General features: G+C 41.1%; 1 protein-coding gene across 1 annotated transcript in view; it reads right to left on the bottom strand.

The window, feature by feature from the left end:
• Positions 1-1,160: 1,160 nt before the first annotated feature.
• LOC147722654 (uncharacterized) overlaps positions 1,161-25,342 on the bottom strand; it is a 532,792-nt gene continuing 508,610 nt past the window's right edge. Inside the window, 3 exon segments of the mRNA XM_086967342.1 lie at positions 1,161-1,304; positions 8,914-9,015; positions 18,600-18,719. Of these exon segments, the coding sequence (XP_086823468.1) occupies positions 1,161-1,304; positions 8,914-9,015; positions 18,600-18,719 (366 nt within the window).

Raw genomic sequence — 25,342 nt, forward strand, 5'->3', positions numbered from 1 at the left:
CCGAATTCAGGGAGCTCACCTGCCCGAGGTACCTCAGGCTTCTGAGGCTGACGCCGCCGGCGACTCCAGCAGACTAGAATGAGTGGGGGGCGGATTCTTAGTGAGTGGGGGTGTGGCTCTGGGGCGGGTAGTACTGGTGATGGGCCATTGGACGGGGGGGTTGGGGGGAGTTGGGGAGTTGGTTTTTTCTTTGGGGCGGGGGTTCTAGAGGGGGAGGGGCTATGCTTTTTTGTGTCAATTTCATTGCCTTCTTGGATCAGGTTTGGGGTGCTGGATATGCGCAGAGTGGAGATATAAATGGCATTTCATTCTTTCATCTGCTATTGCTTCTCCTCTGGCCTAACGAACTGTTCCACGAGCACGCTCCTGATACTACGATTTTTCTCTTATTGTACTGTATGTAACCCTAACATCCTGTTCCCTCTCCCCGTGTTCTTTTGTCTTAATAAAATGCTTTAAACCTAAAAATCACAAGCATTTGAGAGGCCATCATGTCCAACAAAGTTACATTTCCCCACCATCTCTACAAGTGTGTTTCACAGCATTCAACCTCTGAAAAAGAAAGAGGAGGAAATATCAAGAGGCAACACATAGAAGTGCTGGTGGAAGATTCCTTGACAAGGTGGGCAAGCTCTGCCTCCAGATAATGAGTTTAGTATTAAAGGCCAAAACATCAAATCGGTCAATAGGACAGTGCCATTCTCCATACTTGAAAAACATAATCCCAGCCTCCCATCATCTCATCGCATGATTAATGCATTCCTGCTTCAAAGTTGTATCCCCAAACCACTCAAGTGGGCTTTCATTACACTTCTAATAATGGCACCTTCAGCAGACCCAAGGTTTATGGCAATTAATACCATGATCTTGAAACTAACATAGCCCAGTAAAATCCGTGAAAGAAATCTGATGAAAAAACTGAGTTGTATTATATAATGTGCATCCAATTCATTGGTGAGCATAGCGTTGCACTATCAATGGTCCTAATATTATTATTTCTAGCAAGACTCAATATTCATGTGATACAGATTACAGCATATCTGGCCACTTCAAGCAGCCTAGGTATCATGCTGCAGAAATGGTATGTGTCTTCCATCTGAACTCAGAGCTCTGGCCCTGAAAATACTGTAGAAAGCCCCTGTTTGGAAAACAGACCTGTATCACAGACCTTCATCTCCTACAGTCAGATAGCATGGCAGGTAACCTCTTCTCATTCCAGCCCCTTCCAAAGATAGGCCTTGCGATGTAAACCCCTTCAGACATTCTGACTGTTCTAATTCAGGGAAGTGCAGCTCAGAGGGTATCTAAGTGGATGGAAGAGCATAGAAATTATATGAGTATCAGAATCATTAGTATCCATTGCTGTGGTAACGTGCGCTCCCACCTCCTGCAAATGAGAACACTACCGAACAGGAGAGAAACATGCGTGGAGGAACAAGATTGTCTGCTGATGCCCTGGAGAAGGTTGAGGTCTTGCAAACTGCCCCTCAAGTAACCAAATTTCTGGAAGTTGTTATAAAAAAGTAGGACTAGCTGGGCACCTTGGCTCTACATGGAACTCTAGGGCAATAGTGCCTTGTGGAAAAAGGAGTCAGAAAGCCCAGTGAGACTGGAATCTTGGCTGTGGTCACACATAATCAGTAATGGAGAAATCTCTGTTCTCTGTTGGATCTGAGTCTTGGATCCTGCAGAGGAACTCATTTGGAGGACTGGTAAAAGGGCCTACGCGCGTTTTGACAAAGCTGATATGATCTTTTGACTGAGGCAATGAATCAGAGAAGTCAACAAGTATATCTCCACCATGACGAGATCTCCAAAGAAGAATTCCTGGAGATTTAGGAATACTCTTGTATACCATGCTGTAAGACTACTAATTCTAACCTTGCTTGTCTAGCCAGTGTGATTCCCAGCAGTTAGTGGGTAACTGATTTTAATTTTTTTTAAATGTGGTCTAAATAAGACACTTTTGGTGATCCACATACACTAGCAGAGACTTTGAGTGCCCCAGTAGATTTCATGGCAGCGTTTTGCATTTACATTAAAAATTGATTCGATTCTGATGCCATTTACTATTTCTTATTGCTCCGTGTCATTTCAATCATCAAATTACCCTGCATTTTACTGTTTGGTTCATTAAATTTAATGCTGTGTTGGTCTCACTAAAATATTTGACATACCTTTTCTCTGAGAGAACCTTGAAGCTTTGAGCATGGGATTTGATATTTATATCTGTTGCTTTACCTGTTAGTTGGTGAGTTAATTAATCATGTGGTACCTTGTCTTTTCCAAAGAACTCCAGATGAATAGCATATGTTGAGCACAGTGGCATAGCTAGCCCTGAGGTTGCCACCCCGCAGCGTCCATCTGAAGAGTGGGGGGCTGCTGGTGATTTTTGCGGCCACCCCGCGACAGCAGCAAGAGGGCCGCCCCCAAAACTATTGCCGCCCAAGGCGGACACCAACCCTTGCTACACTGGTTTAGCAGAAGATAAAGCAAACCTTTTGAAAGTTCACATAGTAAAGCATGGATCTGGACTGATGTTCCAGGAGCCAATCATGTACGAGTACTGATATTGCCTATGTCAGTGATTGTACAAGGCTATGCACCTCAAACAGCACTCCCTTCTGAATTGTGAGCAGAAAACCAAAAACCAGAAATGATGAAGCCTCACCTGGACAGCCTGATCATTCACTCTGAGATGGTGGGCTGCATGGTGGGAGGGTAAAATGAGAAGACTTTCAACCAGGTGGAAATCAAGCCTGAAATGATTGGCCATTACCTCAGTGGATTTTCCATCCTTCACAACCCTATCAAACACAGCAAGACTGGCTTTCGGTGCCACTCACTCTTCTCTGTTCATTTCACTAAAGTTAACATGATGTGCCTGCAAGTAAAGTTTATTACTCCACAGGGTACACTGGTAGCGCAGTTTCTGCCCTAAAAGCTTATGTAACAGGTGGAATCAAATATGTCCACCATAAACATATTATCTATACTCTATTTAGACCCTTCCCTTTGATTAGGATGATTGAGTATGTGCACAGTAATGCCATCTCCTCACTGAAGAAATCTTTTAACAGCAAAATTAACTAGGTAGACACAATCATCCTGTCCATGCTGATGTCTTATTATTTTGTACATGCTGGAAATCCCATCCACACCACAAAGTTTTGGGACCTGTGAGCTGTCGAAGAGTTGTCTTTATGGTTCCCGGGATACGCAAATGTTCAGGAAACTAAGCCATGGTTCCCACATAACAACATCTGTTGTACTTCAGTACCTGCTATTCAGAACCGCAGTCATACCGGCACCAGCTATCCGGCAGCATGACCCACAAAGCCCTGCACTAAAATGGGCTCACTATATTGATTTAGCTGCTCACCAAGTTATCCAGAGTAAGCAAAGGTGGTTTTTGTCTTCTTGTGTGGAGGAAGTTGGCGGAGTGGCTAGGTCTGCTGTGGAGTGTGTTGCAACAATTGCAGTTTTAGAGTCATACTGCATTTCAGAAACATGAATTATTTAGTCAAAACATTTACCATTAATTTACCATGGTGTTTAGTTTTTGTTTTGCTTCTTTTTGACAAAATATGCTCATTGGATGCTTAAATATTCTAGTTGGTTCTCGCTCTTACTGCATATTCCCACATACCCAATTAACAGTTCCGGGGACGACAAGGGTCTGTTTCTAAATCTTGAAATGTCATAGTGTCTGCACAGACATGGGGGCATATTCACGAGAACTGGCCCATCGCCATCAATATGTAAGATTTCTTGCACCTGCTGCAAATGCCCTAACAATGCCATGGATGCGCTGTATTCACAATACAGTGCTTAATGGCGCAAGGATTCACGGATGCGTCAGAAATTCTGATGCAGCATCTTTTAGGGTTAAAGCGATGCTTTTCTGGAATTGGTCATAAGACTAACGTGACTCCAGCAATGCATCATAACACAGAGGAAAGTCCCATGTTAAAAGCCCTGCCTCAAATTTCATACCTGGTTTGAGAAAGAATGGGGATTTTGACGTACTCAAGTTGTAGAATGACGCAGTGAAATGTCATAAACTTCAGAGCATCAGTTCTACATGGCTTTTAACATGGGAACACCTACCCTGCATACATTTACCTGGGAGAGGTATGATGTGACACAGGCCCCTACAAACTGACACATTAGTTTGTAAATATGGAGCAGTGTGATGCTGTGTCAAAAAGAATTACGCTGCAGCAGCACTTGGTCCTTATAAATATGCCCCACATTGATGATTACGCTGAAAACATAGGGGCTGATTTACTAGAAAATTACTTAGCCATGCGCTGCAAGCCATCTTAGTGCGCTGAGCTACATCATTAGGAAAGTGCAAGGATGCATCGTATTTACAGCAATACAACGCATCCCAGTGCGTTCCTCAGCACTGGCACACAATTGGCTGCCTAGTGCCTATGCAATCACCCTTGCACCATGGTGAAAGGGCGCCTACATTGCAGGGATGATTGTTTTTGTGCAGAAAGGGACACCTTCCTGCACAAAAACAATAATTGATGGTGTTTTCTTCCTTCTGAGTGTGCTGCCGAATGCAGCACACATAGAAAGAGCAAAAAACAATGTGAAATTAAGGTATTTCTCTTTGCGCCACTTTAAAGGCTTCCCTGGGGAGGCGTTAGAATCAAATGCATTCCCAGGTTTACAAAACCTTGTAAATCTGCAAATGTATCAGAATCCATGGGTGTTGCATGAGAGCACCCACAGCAATACCCATGGAGCACCCCTTTCACGCAGAGTAATGCATGGAAGGGGTAATATTTAAAAGGCCATTAAAAAAGCTGTGAAGGGTGGCCTTGTAAATATGGCTCAGTATTGTGCACCACCGAAACATCAAACAAGAGACACTCCAGTTGCGCAGGGGCCTTGTAAATGTGCCCCATAAACTCTTGCAGGGTAAGGTAATTGCACCAAAACTCAGGATCAAAATGCACAACTGTACCCGTATAAGGAGTAATAGAGGACATACGCTATTGGTGGAAGAATTTTAAAAATGTTTTTGGCCAAATTTCTCCCACCACAAGAAGTGGTGGGTATCTCACTGCAATATCCATATTGTGGCTTATTGCTCCTCTTTGCTCTGCATAGGAAAAGAAAAGTGCTCCAAGAAGTAACTCATTTACACACACATAGGAAATGTTGATCGGGAACATTGGATAATTTACATATATTTTCTCCATTCGTTGGTGTACAGCATGCATTACCACTATTTCAGCAGCAAAAAAAAAACTTTTATGTTATTCAGTACATACAATTTCATTTACTATGGAAGGCTTGAATGAAGGGTTCCTCATAAAGCACGAATTCAACTTCCTTAATATCAACAACCCGCGTACCCCTGTCATCTACACACTACCTAAGGTCCACAAGAGATTGACTGAACCCCCACCCCCCGGTCACCCCATTGTGTCGGGCTGTGGCTCAATTCTTGAGCCCCTGGGCCACTATGTGAACTTCTTCTTGAAAGACTTTGTACCAATCATTGAATGCTATATCAAAGATAGCATGTCAATGATACATTTTATTGAAGACCATCCGTTTGACCCTATCACTGAGACTCTATGCACATTAGACGTAGAATCTCTCTACACTAACATTCCCCAGCATGATTCACTACTGGACATGGAATCCATACTCAACAAAAGACCACGTCCCCATACTGTCCCAACTCTCTTTATCCTACAATTACTCGAGATATGTCTCACAAGGAATTTCTTTGCCTTCGATGACCACTTTTACCAACAGGTACGGGGTACATCAATGGTAGCTATTTTTGCCCCTACCCTAGTCATTCTCTATATGGACTCGCTCGAGGTTAATGTCATTCTACCTCATAGCAACCCCTTCCACACCGGCATAATCAAATGGAAAAGGTATATAGATGACATTTTCCTTATATGGTCTGGTGGAACTGATACCCTTGACGCTTTCCTCCATTGGCTCAATAACAACTGTAACAGCCTCACCGTCACTCTCACACATAACAAGAACAGCATTCCATTCTTAGATCTCCCTATCCAACATCAAGACGGCGCTCTCTTCACATCCCTCTTTCGCAAACCAACTGAACGCAACACTCTGCTCAGCTATAAGAGCTGTCATCCTAGGGCACTCAGGGATAGTCTGCCATACTCCCAATTCCTTAGAATAAGGAGAAACTGTTCACACAAAATTGATTATTTCTCTGAGGCCAAAATACTCTCCACCAAACTCACCACCAAGGGTACCACCGCCGTCTGGTGAGAAATGCTTTAAAGATAGCGTTGTTTTGCCCATGTGACAGCCTACTCGAACCTAAATCTAAACCAGTAACAGAACGCCTTGTGTGTGTTACAACATTCTCCTCAGTGTCAAACATTGTCCGCAAAACTATTAGAATAAACTGGCATATCCTGAATGCGGGCACACTTAATTTGGACTTACCTATGTTTTCATTTAAGAGAAGTAGGAATGTAAAAGATCATCTGGTTCGGGCGGCACTACATTCCACCCTTAACCCTAACCCAACACTGCATGACTTGTGGTCCCTAACACCCCTGAAGGGCCATACCAAATGTGGTAATTGCGTAGTGTGTGACTTTACCATTGAGACGAAGGAGTTTGTTTTTAAAGAGGTGAGAAATTTGTTGAAATCCTTGAGTAACTGCAATACATGCAACATTATATACTACATTTTCTGTCCCTGTGATTTGATTTATGTTGGCCAAACCAAGCAAAAGATCCGGCTACACATTTCACAATACCGCAGCCGTTTTCGGTGTAAAACAGCTAATGCCCTGCTCGTGGATCACTTTGTTGAAAAAGAACATACTGAGAACGACATTCGTTGGACGGTGATCTGCACTGTCAAACTTCCCCCAAGAGGAGGGGATCTCACATGGATCCTCAATAAGGAAGAGTTGAAATGGATTTTAAAGACTGATAGTCTTCAAACAGGACTGAACTTACATGAGGACTGGAATACGCTGATATGAACATTGAAGCCCGTTCCTTATGACCACGACCTTACTGAATTTTTTCACTGTAAAAGAATGTTTTTCTAAGCTAAGTGATCTTTTTAAAAACCTTATACTTCACTAGTCTTCCTTATGTTAATGGGTCCTAAGTTCCTGTTTGTGTCAAATAAATATAAAGTGGCGGAATTGTCATTATGTACGCTCCAAATGCCCTTGAACCTCTCCTTTTCACTCATACTACACTTTAATTCACCTTCTTAAGATGGCCGCCACCCTCGACACCACCTATACACACCCCTTCTATGTCTACTATATCACATGGGTTCTACCGACAAATCAGAGACACACTTCCTGTACTTAGAGTCGAGCATAGACACTTCCCAAGTCCTCCCGGCACACGCGATTGAGCAGCCTGCGAAGCACATCTTACCGGTAAGTCCTCTCCCTCCCCCTTCTCTCCTAACCTAACCTCGGTTGGGCAACTCCGCATTGACCTCATTTCCCTCCGCCCTTGTGGTTCCCCAACAGGTCATTGTACTGGTACATCCTGAACGACCCTTATCTTGCCTTCATTACGGCTTTCCTGGCGTTCTCCTGCTGCATCCGAGCTAACGGTAAGCCACTCCCTCTCACCCGCTCCCCGGCTCTTCTCTCTCTCCCCCCATCTCCCAGTCCCCCGCTACAATTCATTTCTGCCTTTTAGGCTCTCCGACCAGCTTCCTCGATTCCTTTTGAGGTACAGACTGCTCCCCCGTAACACAGCATCATCAGATTGGAAACACCCATATCCAGGGTCTGCTTCAATCGGTAAGCCACTAATTCTTACCAGACTTACCCTCCATTGTACCCTCACTCCTGTGCACCACTCACTTTGCGCCCCATCCTTTATTTTTAGTCTTCCCCTGTGTTCGCCCACCCGAAGCCCTGATCCCGTTGGCTTCAATATGGTAAGCCTCAGTTTCATTATTTAGAATCAATTATGGGAAGGACTTACCCGACCTATGCAAGAGTCTTCATCGCGTCCCTTTTTAATTCACTTGCGCCGTTTGTATTTACCCCCCGCCCCTACCCCCCTTTCTTGTCAGTCTCTCTTAGTTCCATCGCCCGGATGTGCCGAAATTCACTCACGATTTTCACTCATGATCATCATTGGCACCGCCTGCGGTTCCCCCTCGATATGCCTCATACACTCAGCACTCCTTCTCAGCCCAGCAGCACTCCAAGGTTGATCACAAGAGTGCATGCCCACCAATGTTTCTCGTTGTGTTTGGCCTTATTTACGGCATTTCCCTTACCCTTGTTTCTCTGGTATTTTCCTTCCCTTTTCTTCCCATAGGCAAATGAGGCTACTTACTATTAGGCATTCATCTTATGTCCTGATGATGATCCGAATAATGATTTAAACGGATCGAAACGCCGTCGACAACTATGTATACCTTAAACACAGAAAAAAACCTATTTTAAATGTGTATAGGTGTCAGTATTGTTCTGTTCTATAACTGTGCAATTAACAAGGTTAACAGAACGCTTAGCTTTTGCCTTAAAGCCCTTTTGTATGTTTTCCCTCCACTTGTTCCCTCTTCCCTGATGTTTAAGTGTGTGATAAGACGGGTACAGGCTTGTATCCCACCTTGTTTATTGTTTGTGAATTCTGTTTACCATCGTTTGAAAAGTAAATACTAGACCTCTGCCCGGCTGGGCATGTCATTTACAATATAGAAACGACTGTGTCTATATTCCATTGTTTGTGTATTCAATGCTTGTAAGGGACCACGCCTTAATAAGATTGACTCCCAAGGTCCCTTGCTGACTCCTTTGGGTTCCCTTGTTGTCTTTAGTTAATTGTTTTACTAAATCAGCACAAATGCATGTCATGTATTGAATACTTTACTTACAATTGTGCTTTTCTTTGACTTACCAGTTTTTGGGCTTGTTCTTTTTCATTCCTATAGTTTTCCACCGTCTCTGTCAGTAAATCTGGTTGGCTAGTGTCTTTAACGACTTCGGGGGAGCCTCTAACCTACAGACAAATAAATAAATGTGTGCATTTCCTCCATTAGTTGGTGCCAGTATTCATGAAAAACAGATTCTAAAGTTTTTACAGAAAACTAAATAATGTTTTTGCATAGGTTCTGGTATTCTGATGAAATGATGCATACATTATGTAAAAACTTACATTAACTGGCTGCTGGAAAACATTAGGCAATTTTCACTTGTTTAAAATCTGTCTGATATTGTGAGTGTCATTAAATTTCAGCAATAAACTATTGAATGTCTCCTATACTTTGTTGTTGATCAAGGTAGAAATAAGCTTAATAGATATCCCTTTTCTGTAGTATTTGGGAACTGACTGCAGAAACTATGTTGTAAAGTGAAACGATGTGTATGAGAATTTCAGTGCTTATATTTCACTTTTTAAATTGGAGACTCCAGTTGTCTCCTGTCAGAAGTACTCAAGCATCTCAACTGTTCCTTGGATTTTTGCTGTGCCATACTGATCGAAGGTGCAAAATGTGTGACGAGAGATTAGTAGCTCAGAAATAAACAGTATGAGACCATTGGAATTTTGGGAGCTCCATTGACAACAAAGGAGTGCTCCGGGCTTCTAACGGCTGGTAGAAGCCCGGAGCTCCAACATTCAATTCAATCCCCTCAGGCTCCCTGAGGCTTTTTGTAGTGAGGAGGCCCACACACGAAGGTTGCATTCTAAGACGTTTTATTCAGGTAGATAACATGCAGGATAATTCAGAACAACAAGTTGATAAATTCTCAAGAGCGGCTCCACCAGGAGCAGCCCGTCTGCTGCTCAGCCCATGCCTGTCACTTCACCTATCTGTGTCCTAACATTCCAAAGCTCATCAGACTCCATCATTCTATTGTGTTCAGAGCACAGGCACTGGCTGGGCAGGTGATGGAAAATACATTACAATACATATGCAGGATATCCCTTTTCCTTCCAACAGAAGAACAAATGCAATATATGATAAAATATAACAAAAGTGAACAAGAGAGAAATACTAAGGAAGGAACAACGAAGTAATAGAGAGAACGTCCAGAAAAAGAGCAAACAAAGCAGAACGAGGTAAGAGAAGTGAGAAGACAAGGAGGAGAAGGTAAACTGAAAGTTAGCAAAAGGAAAACCCAACCTCTAAAACAATGAAATGGAAAGAAGGGGACAGTAGGCGGAAGAGAGAAAATACGAAATAGAGAGACAGACGTACCAACGACAACCCCCACGCACACCCACTGGCCAGGCAGGCAAGCAAGGAAAGAAGAACAAGGCACGACGGGAACAGGACAGAAGAACACCCAAGCAACGGCAGAAGAGAAGGAGGAGATTCCACCTGAACAAGGAAGAACAAGAAGAACATTACAGAAAGGGAAAGACTGAAACACAAAGAAGAAATAACAGCGAAATGTGTATAGTGCAGATTCCAAAGATGAAGAGGAAAAGAACATCAATAGGAAATCTGAACCAGGGAAATAGAGAGAAAGCGAAGAGACACAAACAGTATCTATATGTTCCTCTCAATTTCCAAATGGACAATTCAAATAAGATAAAAGTGTAGCATTGCGTATATAAACCAGCAATGCAAAATCATAGAAGATTACAATGAAAGTAAATAACAGTCAAATGGGACTAAACCCCATGACCATCCCCAACACAAATGTTAAAGAGTGAGGAGCAATGTAGGCTGTGTAAAGTAAACCCCCAAGAAGAGGAAAACAGTACTGCCCTGTAAAGATGGGACAATAACCCTGTGTGAGGGTGACAGTGTAAATGTGAATGGGACTGTGACCCAAAAGACGGTGCCCTGTGTAAGGGTACCTGTTTAAAAGAAAATGGGACTATGACCCATGCTACGGTGCCCTATGTGAGGTTAAGAACCGCGTGGGGCCCATGTAGGCATGCGTATTCTGAGCAGATAGGACAAAAACCCAGAAAGAGGTACTCTGTGTGAGAGTAAGCAAGTAGATGCAGAGTAAATGGGAGAGAACCCCCTCAGAGGAAAACATAGTGTGGAAGAATGGGGATAATACCCATTCCCATCCTACATGTATGTGAGAGTAAAGTGTAATGTACATGCATGCAAAATGAGACCATAAAACAATCTTATGGAGGGTGAAAGCATAAAAAGCTACATGTCACAGTATTAAATTGAATGTAAACAGATCCCAGAAAGTTTTACTAAGTGTACTCCAGACTGCTGTAGAAAGACAAAAGTCCAAGGTGAATATTTAGGGTGAGCTTGCCAACGAAAATCTGTGTCAAAACTCCAGAGTACGTAAGAAGAGAAGCTTGCCTCTTCCCGATTGCAAAGATGAAAACCCACCAAATAGAAGGACGTGCCTCTTGGGACCCATCTCGGCAGCGTACAGTGTGCACTGAGCGATTAATTAGAGTAATTAGACCAGCCGGTTGAGGAGTACGTATCACTGGAATCAAAAAGACAAAAGAGACAAGAACAAAACGTTCTACCTCATTCCATTTAGCTGCAAGGCATTCTGTAAAAACGAGACTGAGCCATTTGTGAGCGCCGATTATTTGGATCCACGTAACAAAAACAATGACCAAAGCATGGCAGCACGTACAGTGCGCTATGCCAGGTGGCTCACTGTGCGCGCGGGTGCCAAAAAGTGTCACACAGCAGATCTGCCAAAATTTCAGCGCGTGACATCACACAGCATTCCTGAGGAGATCCGGGTGGCAAAGAAGATGAGGTGAGCTGCGCGCGGTAATTTTAAACATAAATTTGACAGTTGAAACTGCCGATATACTGCCAGTACGCAGCGAATGTTGAGATGTAAAACTCACCACAGGTTGTGTAAAAACACACAGAAAGTTTGTCCCCTCCGACCACCCATGCATCACTAACGCGAAGAAAGTGGAGAAAGAAAAATGCCTGATGAGAATAAACTGACTCCACAAGCAATCTGACTGAAAAAAACACTGCAGTTAACAGTTACAGTCCAAACGTACGAACCATTGATAATGGTGCAGCTTGTAAAAGCAGTACGAAAAGAACTGGATACCAATAAACCCATATATTTGTCAAGAAGAGGCTGATTGGAATTTAATTGAGCACAAAGGGTCACCAAATCCAATTGCAGGTGAGATGTAAAATTAAGCCAAATCCTCACAGAAATGTAATCCACGCGCCGTCAGGCAAACAGGTGGTATATACAGCTTAGAAACAAGCCGTGTAATATAGAATGGAAAATGATGGCAGGCTAGATGAAAAATTAGCATTTTTCCACGGAAAACGGATTTTCAAGCTGTAGGTAGTAGGCTTGATGACAGAATGACTGCTTCTATATTTTCAAAGGCACCACAGCTCAAGTCTGAAGAAACCAAAAGGTAATAGAACTTTTCTTTCAAAGGCACAACTACTCATGTAGACAGAAATGTGTAGCAAATTCCGCAAGTTATTTCTTATTTCATTTCTGTTTGTCTTCAGGTGCATGCAGAATGAGGCTTGAACAGCACATATGTGACCATGATGAAATTTTAAGCTGAATGTTGGTAGTCTTGGTGACACAAGCAAAACTGGGTATAACAAAGTCCATTATAAATAATATAGTAGAAGCACAACACGCCTAGACTAGGGCTGTCCGATGGTGAGGACACTGGTGGGGCTGAAAGGCGTAGTGCATCATTTTCCTATGTTTCTTGTTGTCTTCTTTGGTTTCCTTGGTGAGTCATTGTTACGTAGTTTTTCCTTTCCTGTGGATGTCTCCTCTTGGGTGCATTGTGGTTGTAGCCACAGAAGTCTTTGTAGATTGCGCCATTTTCAGGTCCTTTTTTCTCTCCAGGTTCCTGAAATCTGCATGTATCACTTAGGTTCTTCGCCAGCTCGTCGCCAAATAAGTGTAGTGAGGAGGTCCACGCAGGAAGATTGTAATTTAAGATGTTTCATTCAGGTAGATAACACGTAGGATAGTTCAGAATAACAAGTTGATACATTATCGAGAGCAGCCCCACCAGGAGCAGCCTGTCTGCTGCTCAGCCCATGTCCAACTGTCACTTCACCTCTCTGTGTCCCAACATTCCGAAGCTCATCAGACTCCAACATTCTATTGTGTTCAGAGCACAGGCACTGGCTGAGCAGGTGATGGAAAATACATTACAATACATATGCAGGATACTACACTTTTGTTTTACAAATTAGAACATTCTGCCCTCTAGTGGCGGAATGTTCTTATAGCCCTAGAGTCCTCTGTAGCCGTCTCTACCGGCCACCAAAGGTCCGCCCCCTTCTTAAAGGATGGCCTCTAAGGCTATATTATACACTGCAGTTGCATACGTTCTTATTTACCAAATGATTTTACCAGGAATGCAGATATCAGTTTCATATTCAGAAAACCTGGCAGAACAAATTTCATCCATCAATGGAAGTGATTTGTGATGCTTAGTACACCGGACACATAGCGAGCCTGATTGAAAACTAATGACTTACAACCACCGTACCTCAGTGCACAGCAAGGATTCTAAATGTTGTAAGTCACTGCCAGGAAGACAATTACAATGGGAGTAATAACAAAGTAACTACATTGGGAGTCACTACTTCATAACTAAAATTACTATGCAATTAGAAAATGATATACTTACCTGCATTGTAATGTCGTTTCGAAGTAGGTATTCCTTATGTAATGGTAGAAAAAACAGATCTGTATTGTTGTGACTGCCAATATAGTGGCTCAGTTGTAACTGAAATGCATGTTTGTAGATTCATTGCAATGGATCAGCACTTTCTGAAGTATCAAAAGCTGCTACATAGAGCACAAGTAAATGGCATGCCTCTCAGGTGTGTGAGTTCTTTCACAACTTTTACTCTCTTACCTGGGTGTCTTAAAGGATTCACACACACCACCTGTACAGACTATTATGATAAAGGTAGATGGTAAGTAATTGCATCCCATACCCTTTTTGCTTTTGCCTGATGCTCATAACAGGAATGTCGATAACAAACCCAAGAAGTACCCAGAAACATTCCTCAAGTTCAGAAGCACTAGAAGACACTGAAGGAGATACTTGAAACAAAATGTCCAAGAGTATGATTACGCCAAAATTGGTAATGCTGCGCTCCAACATTTTTAAAAGGTAGGAATACCCCATATTTACATAAATACGATGCACCCCTCTTGTTTCCCTACTGCTGCTGCGATTAAAACAATAAAACTGCCAAGCGCCAGCACAGGCACCCTTGCGCCATAATGCAAGAGTGCCTGCGCTTTGGGGGCGATTGCTTGTGTGTAGGAAGGGACACATACCTGAACATAAACAATCTTGAAAGGTGATTTTCTCTTTCGATGTGTGCTACAGAAATTAATTTCTCCTCGTGTCACCAGACTAAGACCAGGTATTCCCTGGTCTTAGATTTTGGCGCAGCCTCATAAATATGGGGCAGAGTCCAAAAACAATAGGTGTTGCAGCAGAACACCCATTGCAACACCCATTGCACGCCCCTTTCACACTAAGTGCAGCGTGAAAACAGGCCTTATTTACAAGGCGATGTTAAGACACGTTAGGTAGAAGGGGATATCGCCACCATAACTTTGCTAAAAGTGATGCTCTGGTGGCGATATCCCCTTGTAAATATGCCTGAAAAGTGGTGGTTTCATTGAACATCACACAGTAGGTGTAAGGACCACTACCTGCTTGTAAAAAATCTTTTTGTTGACATTCACAATGGGGATGATGTCCCTTGGGGACCCCTTCTCATTTGTGAATGCTTACCATGACTTTTAAATTGGTGTTAAAAAATTAATGTTTTGCAATCGTATTTTGGTTGTAGATCATTAATAAATACATAGCCTAAAAATCTGTATTTGATTTGGCAGGGACATCATTTCCACACCCCTTCTAAATACCAATACTGTATATAGTCTATAACCCAAATTGTACCATGTTACTGAATCGCAATATGGGTTTGTTAAATTTAAAAAAAGCCATTTTGCAGTCATAAAGGCTCAGAACTGACCTTTTTGACCGTATAATCACTTGATATGTCAGGCCCTTATTTATAGTCATTGCATTTCTGATATTCTATTACAGTTGTAATCATATGTGATACATAAATATTAACATGACATAGGTCCAGATTATAAGTTTGGGGGAAAGGGTTACTCCGTCACACATGTGACGGATATCCCATACCCCGTATTATAATTCTATTATATCCTATGCAACTTGTAATATGGAAGATGGTATACACCATCACGTTTGTGATGGAGTATCCCATTCTCCAAGCTTGTAATAGGGCCCATAGTTTCCAAGAAGGTCATGTACTTAATTTTACTATCTAGATGCCTGAATAGAACTGGTGATGCTCTTTGCTGACAATCCCAGCGCTGAGTCACATTATTTGCTAATGTACCTCTCGATTGTTGATTGTAAATGAGCATATACTTGATAGGCTCAGGTCCACAGTGATTAATTCTAGTCTAACATTTAGAATCAGTGTTTGGATCACAGAACAGCAGAGGCTTCTTTGATTTCCGATTAGGTCTGGAATACAGATGACACCACTGGAAAACTATGACGACTGCTACCAGACCTTAAGACTCATGCTATGTCCATGAGTCTCAGGCCTCAGCACCTCTGCCTTTCTCTAATTTCAATGCCAGCAATACTCCCAGACATCATGGCGGCTCACTTGATTTAGATGTAGATTAAAATGTATAAAGCACACTGATTGCCCAAAGGGCGTCTTGGCGCTAGCAGAAAAACAGCAAGAGTCAGCAAAGTAAAAAGCAGAAAAGGAAGGAAAAGATTAGCAAGGAAAATATTAGCAAGGGGAGGAGAAAAGCCAGGTTTTTAGTTGTTTTCTAAAACTGATCAGGTTTGGCTGAGACCTGAGGTTCAATGGCAGTTGATTCCACAGTATAGCCATGGCATGTACAAAGCTTCTACCGCCCTAAGAACCTTTATAAATCCTAGGCACTACCATAGTCCTAGATGAAGCTGAGCGCAAACATCAATTAGGAGAATACAATCTCATTTTAATCCCGTAAATATTCAGGGATAGTTCTATGAAGGGCTTTATGTGCCACACAAAGCGATTTGAAGGCAATTCTACTCTTAATCGAGTCAATGGAGCTCTTTAAAGTCCACTATTGGCAGACTCATATTTTTTTGATTTTTCAACAGCTGGACTGGCACAAACGGCACCCTATGAAATGTTTTAAGAAATCTTGTTAGGCGGCTAGATAGATAGCATAACAGTAATCCAGGCGCGTAAGCACCAAGGAGACCACTACTGTAACTTGAAGATCAATAGAAATAAATGGCAAAAAAATTAAAAGTTTTCAAAAGATAGTAACAGGATGAGGTCTAGTGATTTATTTGATCTGTAAAAATAAGTTTAGAGTCAAAGACCACTCCAAGATTTTTTACCTTGGGGACACGTGATGGAAGAGGGCCGAAACTAGAAGGCCAACAGGAGGAATTCCAGAAATACGGATTTGATCCAAAAAGAAGCACCTCCTTTTTATCTGAGTTTAATTTTAAGCAATGCCTGTCCATCCAGTTGCCTATGGTAGACTTGAAGCTCAAGAGTCTTAACATTAAGAGCATTAGGTATGTGCATGAAACTCAGAAAAGGAGAAGTGAAGTGATGGCTGGGTGAGTCGGACATGAATATGGCGAATATAGCCCCAATGAAGATCCATCAAACAAGGTAAATAATATTTTCATAATCCATCGGTAAAGGTAAATAATATTATCTTTTCCATGTATGGATTCCTCCTCAGATTCATTTAATTTCATTAGAAATGCATTCAGTACTCAAAATCTGATAATAAGCATTTTAAGCAGACAGCTCTTTTCATAATATGTACATATGTTCTTAAGGCTGTTACTCCTTTGAATTGGCACATGGACCAGAACCAAAGTAAAGTTTAGTGACAAATTGCATTAGCAATTATAGAGTAACCCTGTATTCCACAAAGGACCTAACTTTCAAATGTCATACAAAACAGTGGTCATATAGGTAAACATTTTAAAGTATTTTAAAATATTTGAAGCAAGTGCATTAGTAATCTCTCCATGCTAGAAACATACGGGCATATTATCAAGGGGGTTTATCTCGGCTTTTTGGCTTTAAAAGCCAAGAAAGCGGAGATAAAATTATCTCCCTATTACCTAGCTGTCGCTAACACCAGTTAGCGACAGCTAGTAGGAGATAGCGACCATCTTGGGCCCCACTTTGCATGTCAGTGATATTTATCACTAATGACATGCAAAGTGGGCGTGCCAAGATGTTAGCGACTGAAAACAGTCGCTAACATCGCTATCTCCTATTACCAACTTTTGGAGATATTCGCGCTATGCGCGAATATCTCCAAAAGCTAACACCTGCCCTGAGCAGTTCTTAGCCATGTTATCCAATGGGAGGTGGATAACATGGCTAAGAGCATTAGCTCGGTAATGCATGAATATCGCTGACTTTTCAGCGATATTCATGCATTGCGGCGATTTTTATCGCATTTGTGATAAACGTTGGTAATACCAAGGTTTATTTGCGGTAAAAATCGCCGCAGCTCAGCGGTATATTTTTGTCTCTAACCAAGCAATAGCGATAATTATCGCTATTGCTTGGTAATATGCCCCATAGTTCTCATACTAAGGGCCATATTATGAAATCCATGGTAACGGTCTGCCTGCCCTATTAGGACTAGTCCACTGTGTCTGAGGGATCCTGGATCCTGCGGCAGTGGAGCAGTGGTCAGGCAGAGCAACATGCTGGTGGTGCGGCTTCAGCACAGCCGAGCATATTACCAGTTGGTATTTGTGATGGTTTGTATGGAAAAGTAATGCAAAGCAGAGCAAAACGCTGCTTTGCATTACTTTGCGTCAATGGGGGGAGGGTTACATGGTTGGTACATGGTCGTACCCATACTGCCAATCAAGCTTTTTTGATGCTAAACCTTATTCTCAAACATCAGTAGCAAGCGTTTAACACCAACAATTAACACCACTGAAAAGCAGGCATTAAACTGAGAAATGTTTCCATTTCTCCATGCTTTTCTGACTTAGCTTGCGTGCTGCACTGTGCAGCACATATACAAAGTAGGACAAGCTTTTTCACTTGTCGAATCATAGTATTTTGTGCAGGAAGGATGCTATTCCTGTACAAAACCTATGCTAGACTTACACACACACACTCACTAGCACTATGGTGCTAAGGTGTGTGCGTAGCGCTCCGCAGCGGAAATCAGAGCCGGTGCTAGGGAGAGGGGAGGAGAGAGCTATTTCTATGTGAATATGGTGCTTTCCTGCACCCACCCAGTTATGCAACACAGCTCAGCATTCTTGGGTGCTGTGCTGCAATGTTTGACAGCTTTCAGAATCAGGGCCTACGAGTTCCTCTTAGTACAGGGTTCCTAATAAGGCAACCCTTTTGCCTATGAACACAATCCTGGATCATTTGGGCACCCTCTAGTATGTACAATGCAGCATTGCCTGTAATCTTGGTGTGTGGTTTTAAATACCATAATATGCATCATTAGGTACACACAATCAAAAAGTAATATCTTTCTTCCTTTGTTCCTGATTTAACATGGTCTCAAAACAGTCAAAGGGAAAAAGAAACTCTGACATACCTCATTTTCCAAAGATTCCTTTTTATTGCTCAGGCTCTTTATTTTTGCCTTTAGTGCACTGATGGTCTCATTCTTGCTACTTCCATTTGGAGGACTGTTGAATGAATAAGTATCCATGTCCTAAAGAAAAGATGGCAAAATGAAATGTGCACACACATTCCAATTGTGTATTAAGTATCAGAAATGACATGGTATGTAAAGTTTACAATGTGGTGTTTACCATAGTGGAGGTTACAACGTAACCTCCACTAACAGGTAAGTACAACGAAGGGCCTTTTTAGACAGTTTACAACACAGGCAAGTATTTTTTTTAAATAACTTCATTGTTATGTCACTTACAAAAGGGGGGGTTTATGGTTTAAGGGATGAAGCATTACGGTCTAATGAGTGGGTAAAGGAGGAGGAGGTTTTAGGGTGCAGGTAGAGGTAGAGGTAGAGGTAGGGTGTTTTAGTGTTGAGGGGCGGCTAGAGGTACAGGTATAGGGAGATAAGGGTTTTTAGGGTTCAGGGGAGTGTAGAGGTAAACAAAGAAAAGGATTTTTAGGGTTCAGGAGCCTATAGAGTTAAAAGGATAATAGGATAAAGGGAGGTAAGAGGTTTTCAAGGATAATATATATATATATATATATATATATATATATATATATATATATATATATATATATATATATATATATATATATATTACCTACTGGCGGTCGCCAGTAGGTATATATAGTTAGGATTTTTTCTCTATGGGATTTTTGAAAATTCTATGTCTAATAACTTTGGCGTTTGTGGACGGAATTGGCTGAAATTTTCAGGAAAATGGAACATTTTGTATCTGAGCAGCCCCTGACAATTTGGGGGGGTTTCATCAAGGGGGGGCCGAGAAAAAAGGGGGGTCCCAAAACGCGTTTTTCCCATGTTAATTTCCATAGGGCGGTTGGCCTCACTTTTAGCTCGAACGGCTGAATGGATTTGCACGAAACTTGGCAAAATTGTAGGGACTGTTAGCCCGATGTGCCTTTGCTAGGTCTCAATATATGTGCTCCAGTGGATTTTGAGTAATTTAGGTTCAAAAAAAGATATATATCTGGGCGGAGCCTAACCACACATCTGATCTGATTGGCTGTCAGCACTTCATCAAGAAGTGTTGGCAGCCATCTTGGGACCAATATACATGATAGCACCTCATTAAAAAGCATTGTAGTTAATAGAGGGTTTTAGTACTTTAGTTACATTATAAATCATTTGTTGATGGTACCATACTCGTTTTAGGAATTGTGGTGGGTTCTAAGGTGATTTTACCATGTGAAAAAACCTTCTGCTGTGATATCATGAATATTGTTTGAAAGAAAACTAATATCTCATGATTTTCCCACAGTGGTTTGGAAGGGGATCTATAAGCTAAACTGAAAGCATATTTTCTGTACATTCACATTAACTTTCTCAGTCATGTGAAAATGAAGTCTGACATTCTCAGTAAAACATGTACATCCAACAAGGACAGAGACTGTCAGTTGATTCCTTTGTGTTCTACTGCAGCCTCCTAGAGTGTTCTAAAGAACAACTAGAGCGCTAACAGTCCTACTTATTACAAAGGTATAGCCCACCTGAAGCCATCTTGATTGGAATAAAGTGGTAACTCTTAAAACATTTAATTTAAAAAGAAACAACATGAGGGGGTATATTTTGCCATAAAAAGTATGATTAGTGCTGCAGAATGAAAAATTAGGGCACATTTTGAGTGACTTCTCAAATCCTTTTCTATTTCATTAAAACATTCTGACATGCAGTCTCCCAAAATGGCCACCAGAGACAAAAGAGCCCAAATGTAGCCCAAATATCACCCAGATGTAGCCCAAGTATAGCCCAATGACAGAATGTCCCAGAGTGTTCTAAAGAACAACTAGAGCGCTAACAGTCCTACTTATTACAAAGGTATGGCACACCTGAAGCCATCTTGATTGAAATAAAGTGGTAACTCTTAAAACATTTAATTTAAAAAGAAACAACATGAGGGGGTATATTTTGCCATAGAAAGTATGATTAGTGCTGCAGAATGAAAAATTAGGGCACATTTTGAGTGACTTCTCAAATCCTTTTCTATTTCATTAAAACATTCTGACATGCAGTCTCCCAAAATGGCCACCAGAGACAAAAGAGCCCAAATGTAGCCCAAATATCACCCAGATGTAGCCCAAGTATAGCCCAATGACAGAATGTCCCAGAGTGTTCTAAAGAACAACTAGAGCGCTAACAGTCCTACTTATTACAAAGGTATGGCACACCTGAAGCCATCTTGATTGGAATAAAGTGGTAACTCTTAAAACATTTAATTTAAAAAGAAACAACATGAGGGGGTATATTTTGCCATAGAAAGTATGATTAGTGCTGCAGAGTGAAAAATTAGGGCACATTTTGAGTGACTTCTCAAATCCTTTTCTATTTCATTAAAACATTCTGACATGCAGTCTCCCAAAATGGCCACCAGAGACAAAAGAGCCCAAATGTAGCCCAAATATCACCCAGATGTAGCCCAAGTATAGCCCAATGACAGAATGTCCCAGAGTGTTCTAAAGAACAACTAGAGCGCTAACAGTCCTACTTATTACAAAGGTATAGCACACCTGGAGCCATCGTGATGGGAATAAAGTGGTAACTCTTAAAACATTTAATTTAAAAAGGAACAAAATGAGGGGGTATATTATGCAATAGAAGGTATTATTAGTGCTGCAGAAAGAAAAATTAGGGCACATTTTGAGTGACTTTTCAAATCCTCTTCTATTTCATTAAAAAATTCTGACATGCAGTCTCCCAAAATGGCCACCAGAGACAAAAGAGCCCAAATGTAGCCCAAATATCACCCAGATGTAGCCCAAATATAGCCCAATGACAGAATGTCCCAGAGTGTTCTAAAGAACAACTAGAGCGCTAACAGTCCTACTTATTACAAAGGTATGGCACACCTGAAGCCATCTTGATTGGAATAAAGTGGTAACTCTTAAAACATTTAATTTAAAAAGGAACAAAATGAGGGGGTATATTTTGCCATATGAATTATGATTAGTGCTGCAGAAAGAAAAATTAGGGCACATTTTGAGTGACTTCTCAAACCCTCTTCAATTTCATTAAAAAATTCTGACATACAGTCTCCCAAGATCGCCACCAGAGACAAAAGAGCCTAAATGTAGCCCAAATATCACCCAGATGTACCCCAAGTATAGCCCAATGACAGAATGTCCCAGAGTGTTCTAAAAAACAACTAGAGCGCTAACAGACTTACTTATGACAAAAGTATGGCACACCAGAAGCCATCTTGATTGGAATGAAGTGGTAAGTCTGAAAACACTCAATTTAAAAAGGAACAACATGAGGGGGTTAATTTTGCCATAGAAAGTATGATTAGTGCTTCAGAAAGAAAAATTAGGGATCATTTTGAGTGACTTCTCAAATCCTCTTCTATTTCATTAAAAAAATTCTGACATGCAGACTGAAACATCCACTTTGAATACCAGCAGCAGGCGTCCCTGGTGAGCAGTAGCTTTACTACAGTGATCTAATGTGCAACTAGAGTGCTAACATTCAGAATTTATGGCAAATGTGTGACACATCTGAATGCCTTCTTGATGGAACCAAAGTAAACAAGCATTGAAAATGCAATAGATCTCGCCCTTGTTTAAGTTAAAGCCATTCTGTTTGTAATGAGGTGGCTTTTTAGCTTTTCTTTTATTAGTGTTTTTTCAACTTTCATGTAAATAACATGCATCTGTATGCATATAAGTATATGTATGCATGCATTTATGTTTGTATTTATATAGATATACAGATGATATATGTTTATATATGTATATATATATATATTTTCACTGAAAAAACCATAGGCTATAGACCATATATAGTTAGGAATTAGCATTTACAAAACCTTGAAAATTCACTGAAAAAACCATAGGTTATAGACCATATATAGTTAGGAATTAGCATTTACAAAACCTTAAAAATTCACTGAAAAAACCATAGGTTATAGACCATATATAGTTAGGAATTCGCATTTACAAAACCTTATTTTACTCACACAAAACCATTGAAATTCCATATATAGTTAGTTGCACTAACTATATATCGCGCACCCGCAATCCACTGCTGATGATGTCACATATTACATCATTCATGACATGGTCAGTGACATCACTGATGACATCACTGATGACATCTCAAATGACATCACTGATGACATCACTGATGACAACATCCAGTGACTGTATGTTTCTGTACAGTTAAAATATGTCTTACATATTGAAGAATGAGTGGATGTATAAGTGTCTGGATGAAGGATTTAGTAGGTGCATGACTGACTGTATGAGTGAGTGATTAAATGTGTCTCACTGAGTGCATGGGTTAGTGACTAAACTGTCTTAATTTGTGCATCATTATGTCTGTTGTTCTGTAAACTGTTGCATGTGTTGATAAGTAGCTATATGAGTAACTATATGGGTTATTGATTGGTTGCCCAAGTATTTGTATGGGAGACTGAGTGTGTGTGTGTGGGTGGCTGGGAGGTGTATGACTCTGTGCATAGATGTGTGAGCAGTTGATTCACTAGATGTATGGTTTCAAAAGTGCATGTGGAAACAGCTGTATGGGCGGTTGACTGTGTGCATGAGTGTATTGGTGAGTGAATGGATATCTCAGTGCTACATGTCAAAGTAAGTACATATGTAAAACACAGTACATGTGAGAGTTGACATATATAAATAACTGTGAATAAGAGCCAGTGAATGTGTGAGTGGCTGTATGGATCATTGTGAACTTGTATCAGGGATTGTATAAGAGAGTAAATATGTGTTAGTATATGTTTGAATAAGTAAAGTTTGTATAACTGTATAGTTGAGGAAATGGAGGTGTGATTGATTCTTTGCATGACTGACTAGTGTGTGAGTAACTCCATGGATGAGTGACAGTCTGTGAGTGTCTGTTTACACTGATTGTATCTAAGGTTATATTAGAGTCTGAAGAGGTTCATCGTATTATCACATGAATGATATCATCAGTGATGTGATCAGTAATGTCAAATGAGATGTCATCAGTGATGTAATTTGAGATGTCATCAGTGATGTCATTTGAGATGTCATCAGTGATGTCATCAGTGATGTCACTGACCATGTCATGAATGATGTAATATGTGACATCATCAGCAGTGGATTGCGGGTGCGCGATATATAGTTAGTGCAACTAACTATATATGGAATTTCAATGGTTTTGTGTGAGTAAAATAAGGTTTTGTAAATGCGAATTCCTAACTATATATGGTCTATAACCTATGGTTTTTTCAGTGAATTTTTAAGGTTTTGTAAATGCTAATTCCTAACTATATATGGTCTATAACCTATGGTTTTTTCAGTGAATATATATATATATATATATATTTCGGACTCAACCTCAACACGTAGTCTGGAGAGGAGACGACAACAATGTGGTGAAAACTTCTTTATTTTCTATTTTTGCCGCTTTCAACGCGTTTCGCCTGACCCAGCAGGCTTGGTCACGAATAAAGTTTTCAATTGACAAACAACATTTAAAGTGCATTAGTGCCATGTGACACATCACATGACACGTAAAATCATAAAACTGAAGAACAGACTAATAATACCTTCTGTGGTGTTCAATTCCATCATACAAATAAAATTAATTTGCTTTAGAAAAGGAGTTAAATTCTAAACATGATCACATAATTATTTTAGGTGAAAAACAGACATTTTCACCTAACTGTAACTTACTTTAACCGTTGTTTTATCAGTGAATTTCTGAGTTTTTTTCATATAAAGTAAGATATCATTACCCTCCTAACTATAATGTCAGTTTAACCTTTGTTTTTTCAGTGAATTTCTAGGGTTCCTTTTAAAGTAAAATAAGCTCTTACCATACCCAACCCCGTGCAAGCCGTAGGCTGTACATGGGGTGGCGCCGGGTGCAAAGCCTGCAACCGCCCGGCCTTGGGTTGCTGATTCGGCTGTGAGCAGCATGAGGTTGCATGCACCTTGCCCCCCACTGGCGACTAACCCCCAGCCGTGCACTGGCAAAGGTCGTGCGAGGTATGGGGTCAGAAGCAGGGTCTCTTCTGTGGACTGCCTGTGGGCCAATCCCTTCATGGGCGGCCAACCTCCTATGGACACCCACCCCACTTTTTGTTTTCATAATTCATTTTCCTGGTTCCTCTCAGATACTTAAAAAAATGTTGTGCCCCGAGGAGGTCCATCAGGGACACCCCTCCACAATGGCCAGGGGATGAGGGTACCACTATCCATCCTTCTCATGTGGTATTTTGTAAGCATTTTCAGGACACAGGGACCAAGTCCTCACCATTTCTTGGAACTGCAGGTGCGAAATGACTGTAGGGAGAAACACCCTGCTTGGCCTATCACAATGCTATCTTTTTTTATTCCTGGTCTGGTAAGAATTCTGGGGGACACCCAAGAAACCAACTGTCAATATATCTCAATTTTTTAACCTTAATTTCCTCAAAATTACTGAAAAGATTTACATCAAATCACAAAAAGCACACTTTGTTTGTAAAGATCTAACTTTCGGCCAAATTTGGTGTAATTTCTTTAAGCCGTTTTCACTGTATCACAGTCTGACTTTCTCCATGGAAACGGCATGGAGGAATTGCATTTGGAAACCCTTTTACTCAGCCCCCGCTTGATGAATGACAATCACCCGAAACGTTCATGGAAGGGGCTCAGGTGGATGAACAGTTTTTT

The sequence above is a fragment of the Lissotriton vulgaris genome, chromosome 4_1 (assembly GCF_964263255.1).
Source record: "Lissotriton vulgaris chromosome 4_1, aLisVul1.2, whole genome shotgun sequence".
Taxonomy (NCBI): domain Eukaryota; kingdom Metazoa; phylum Chordata; class Amphibia; order Caudata; family Salamandridae; genus Lissotriton; species Lissotriton vulgaris.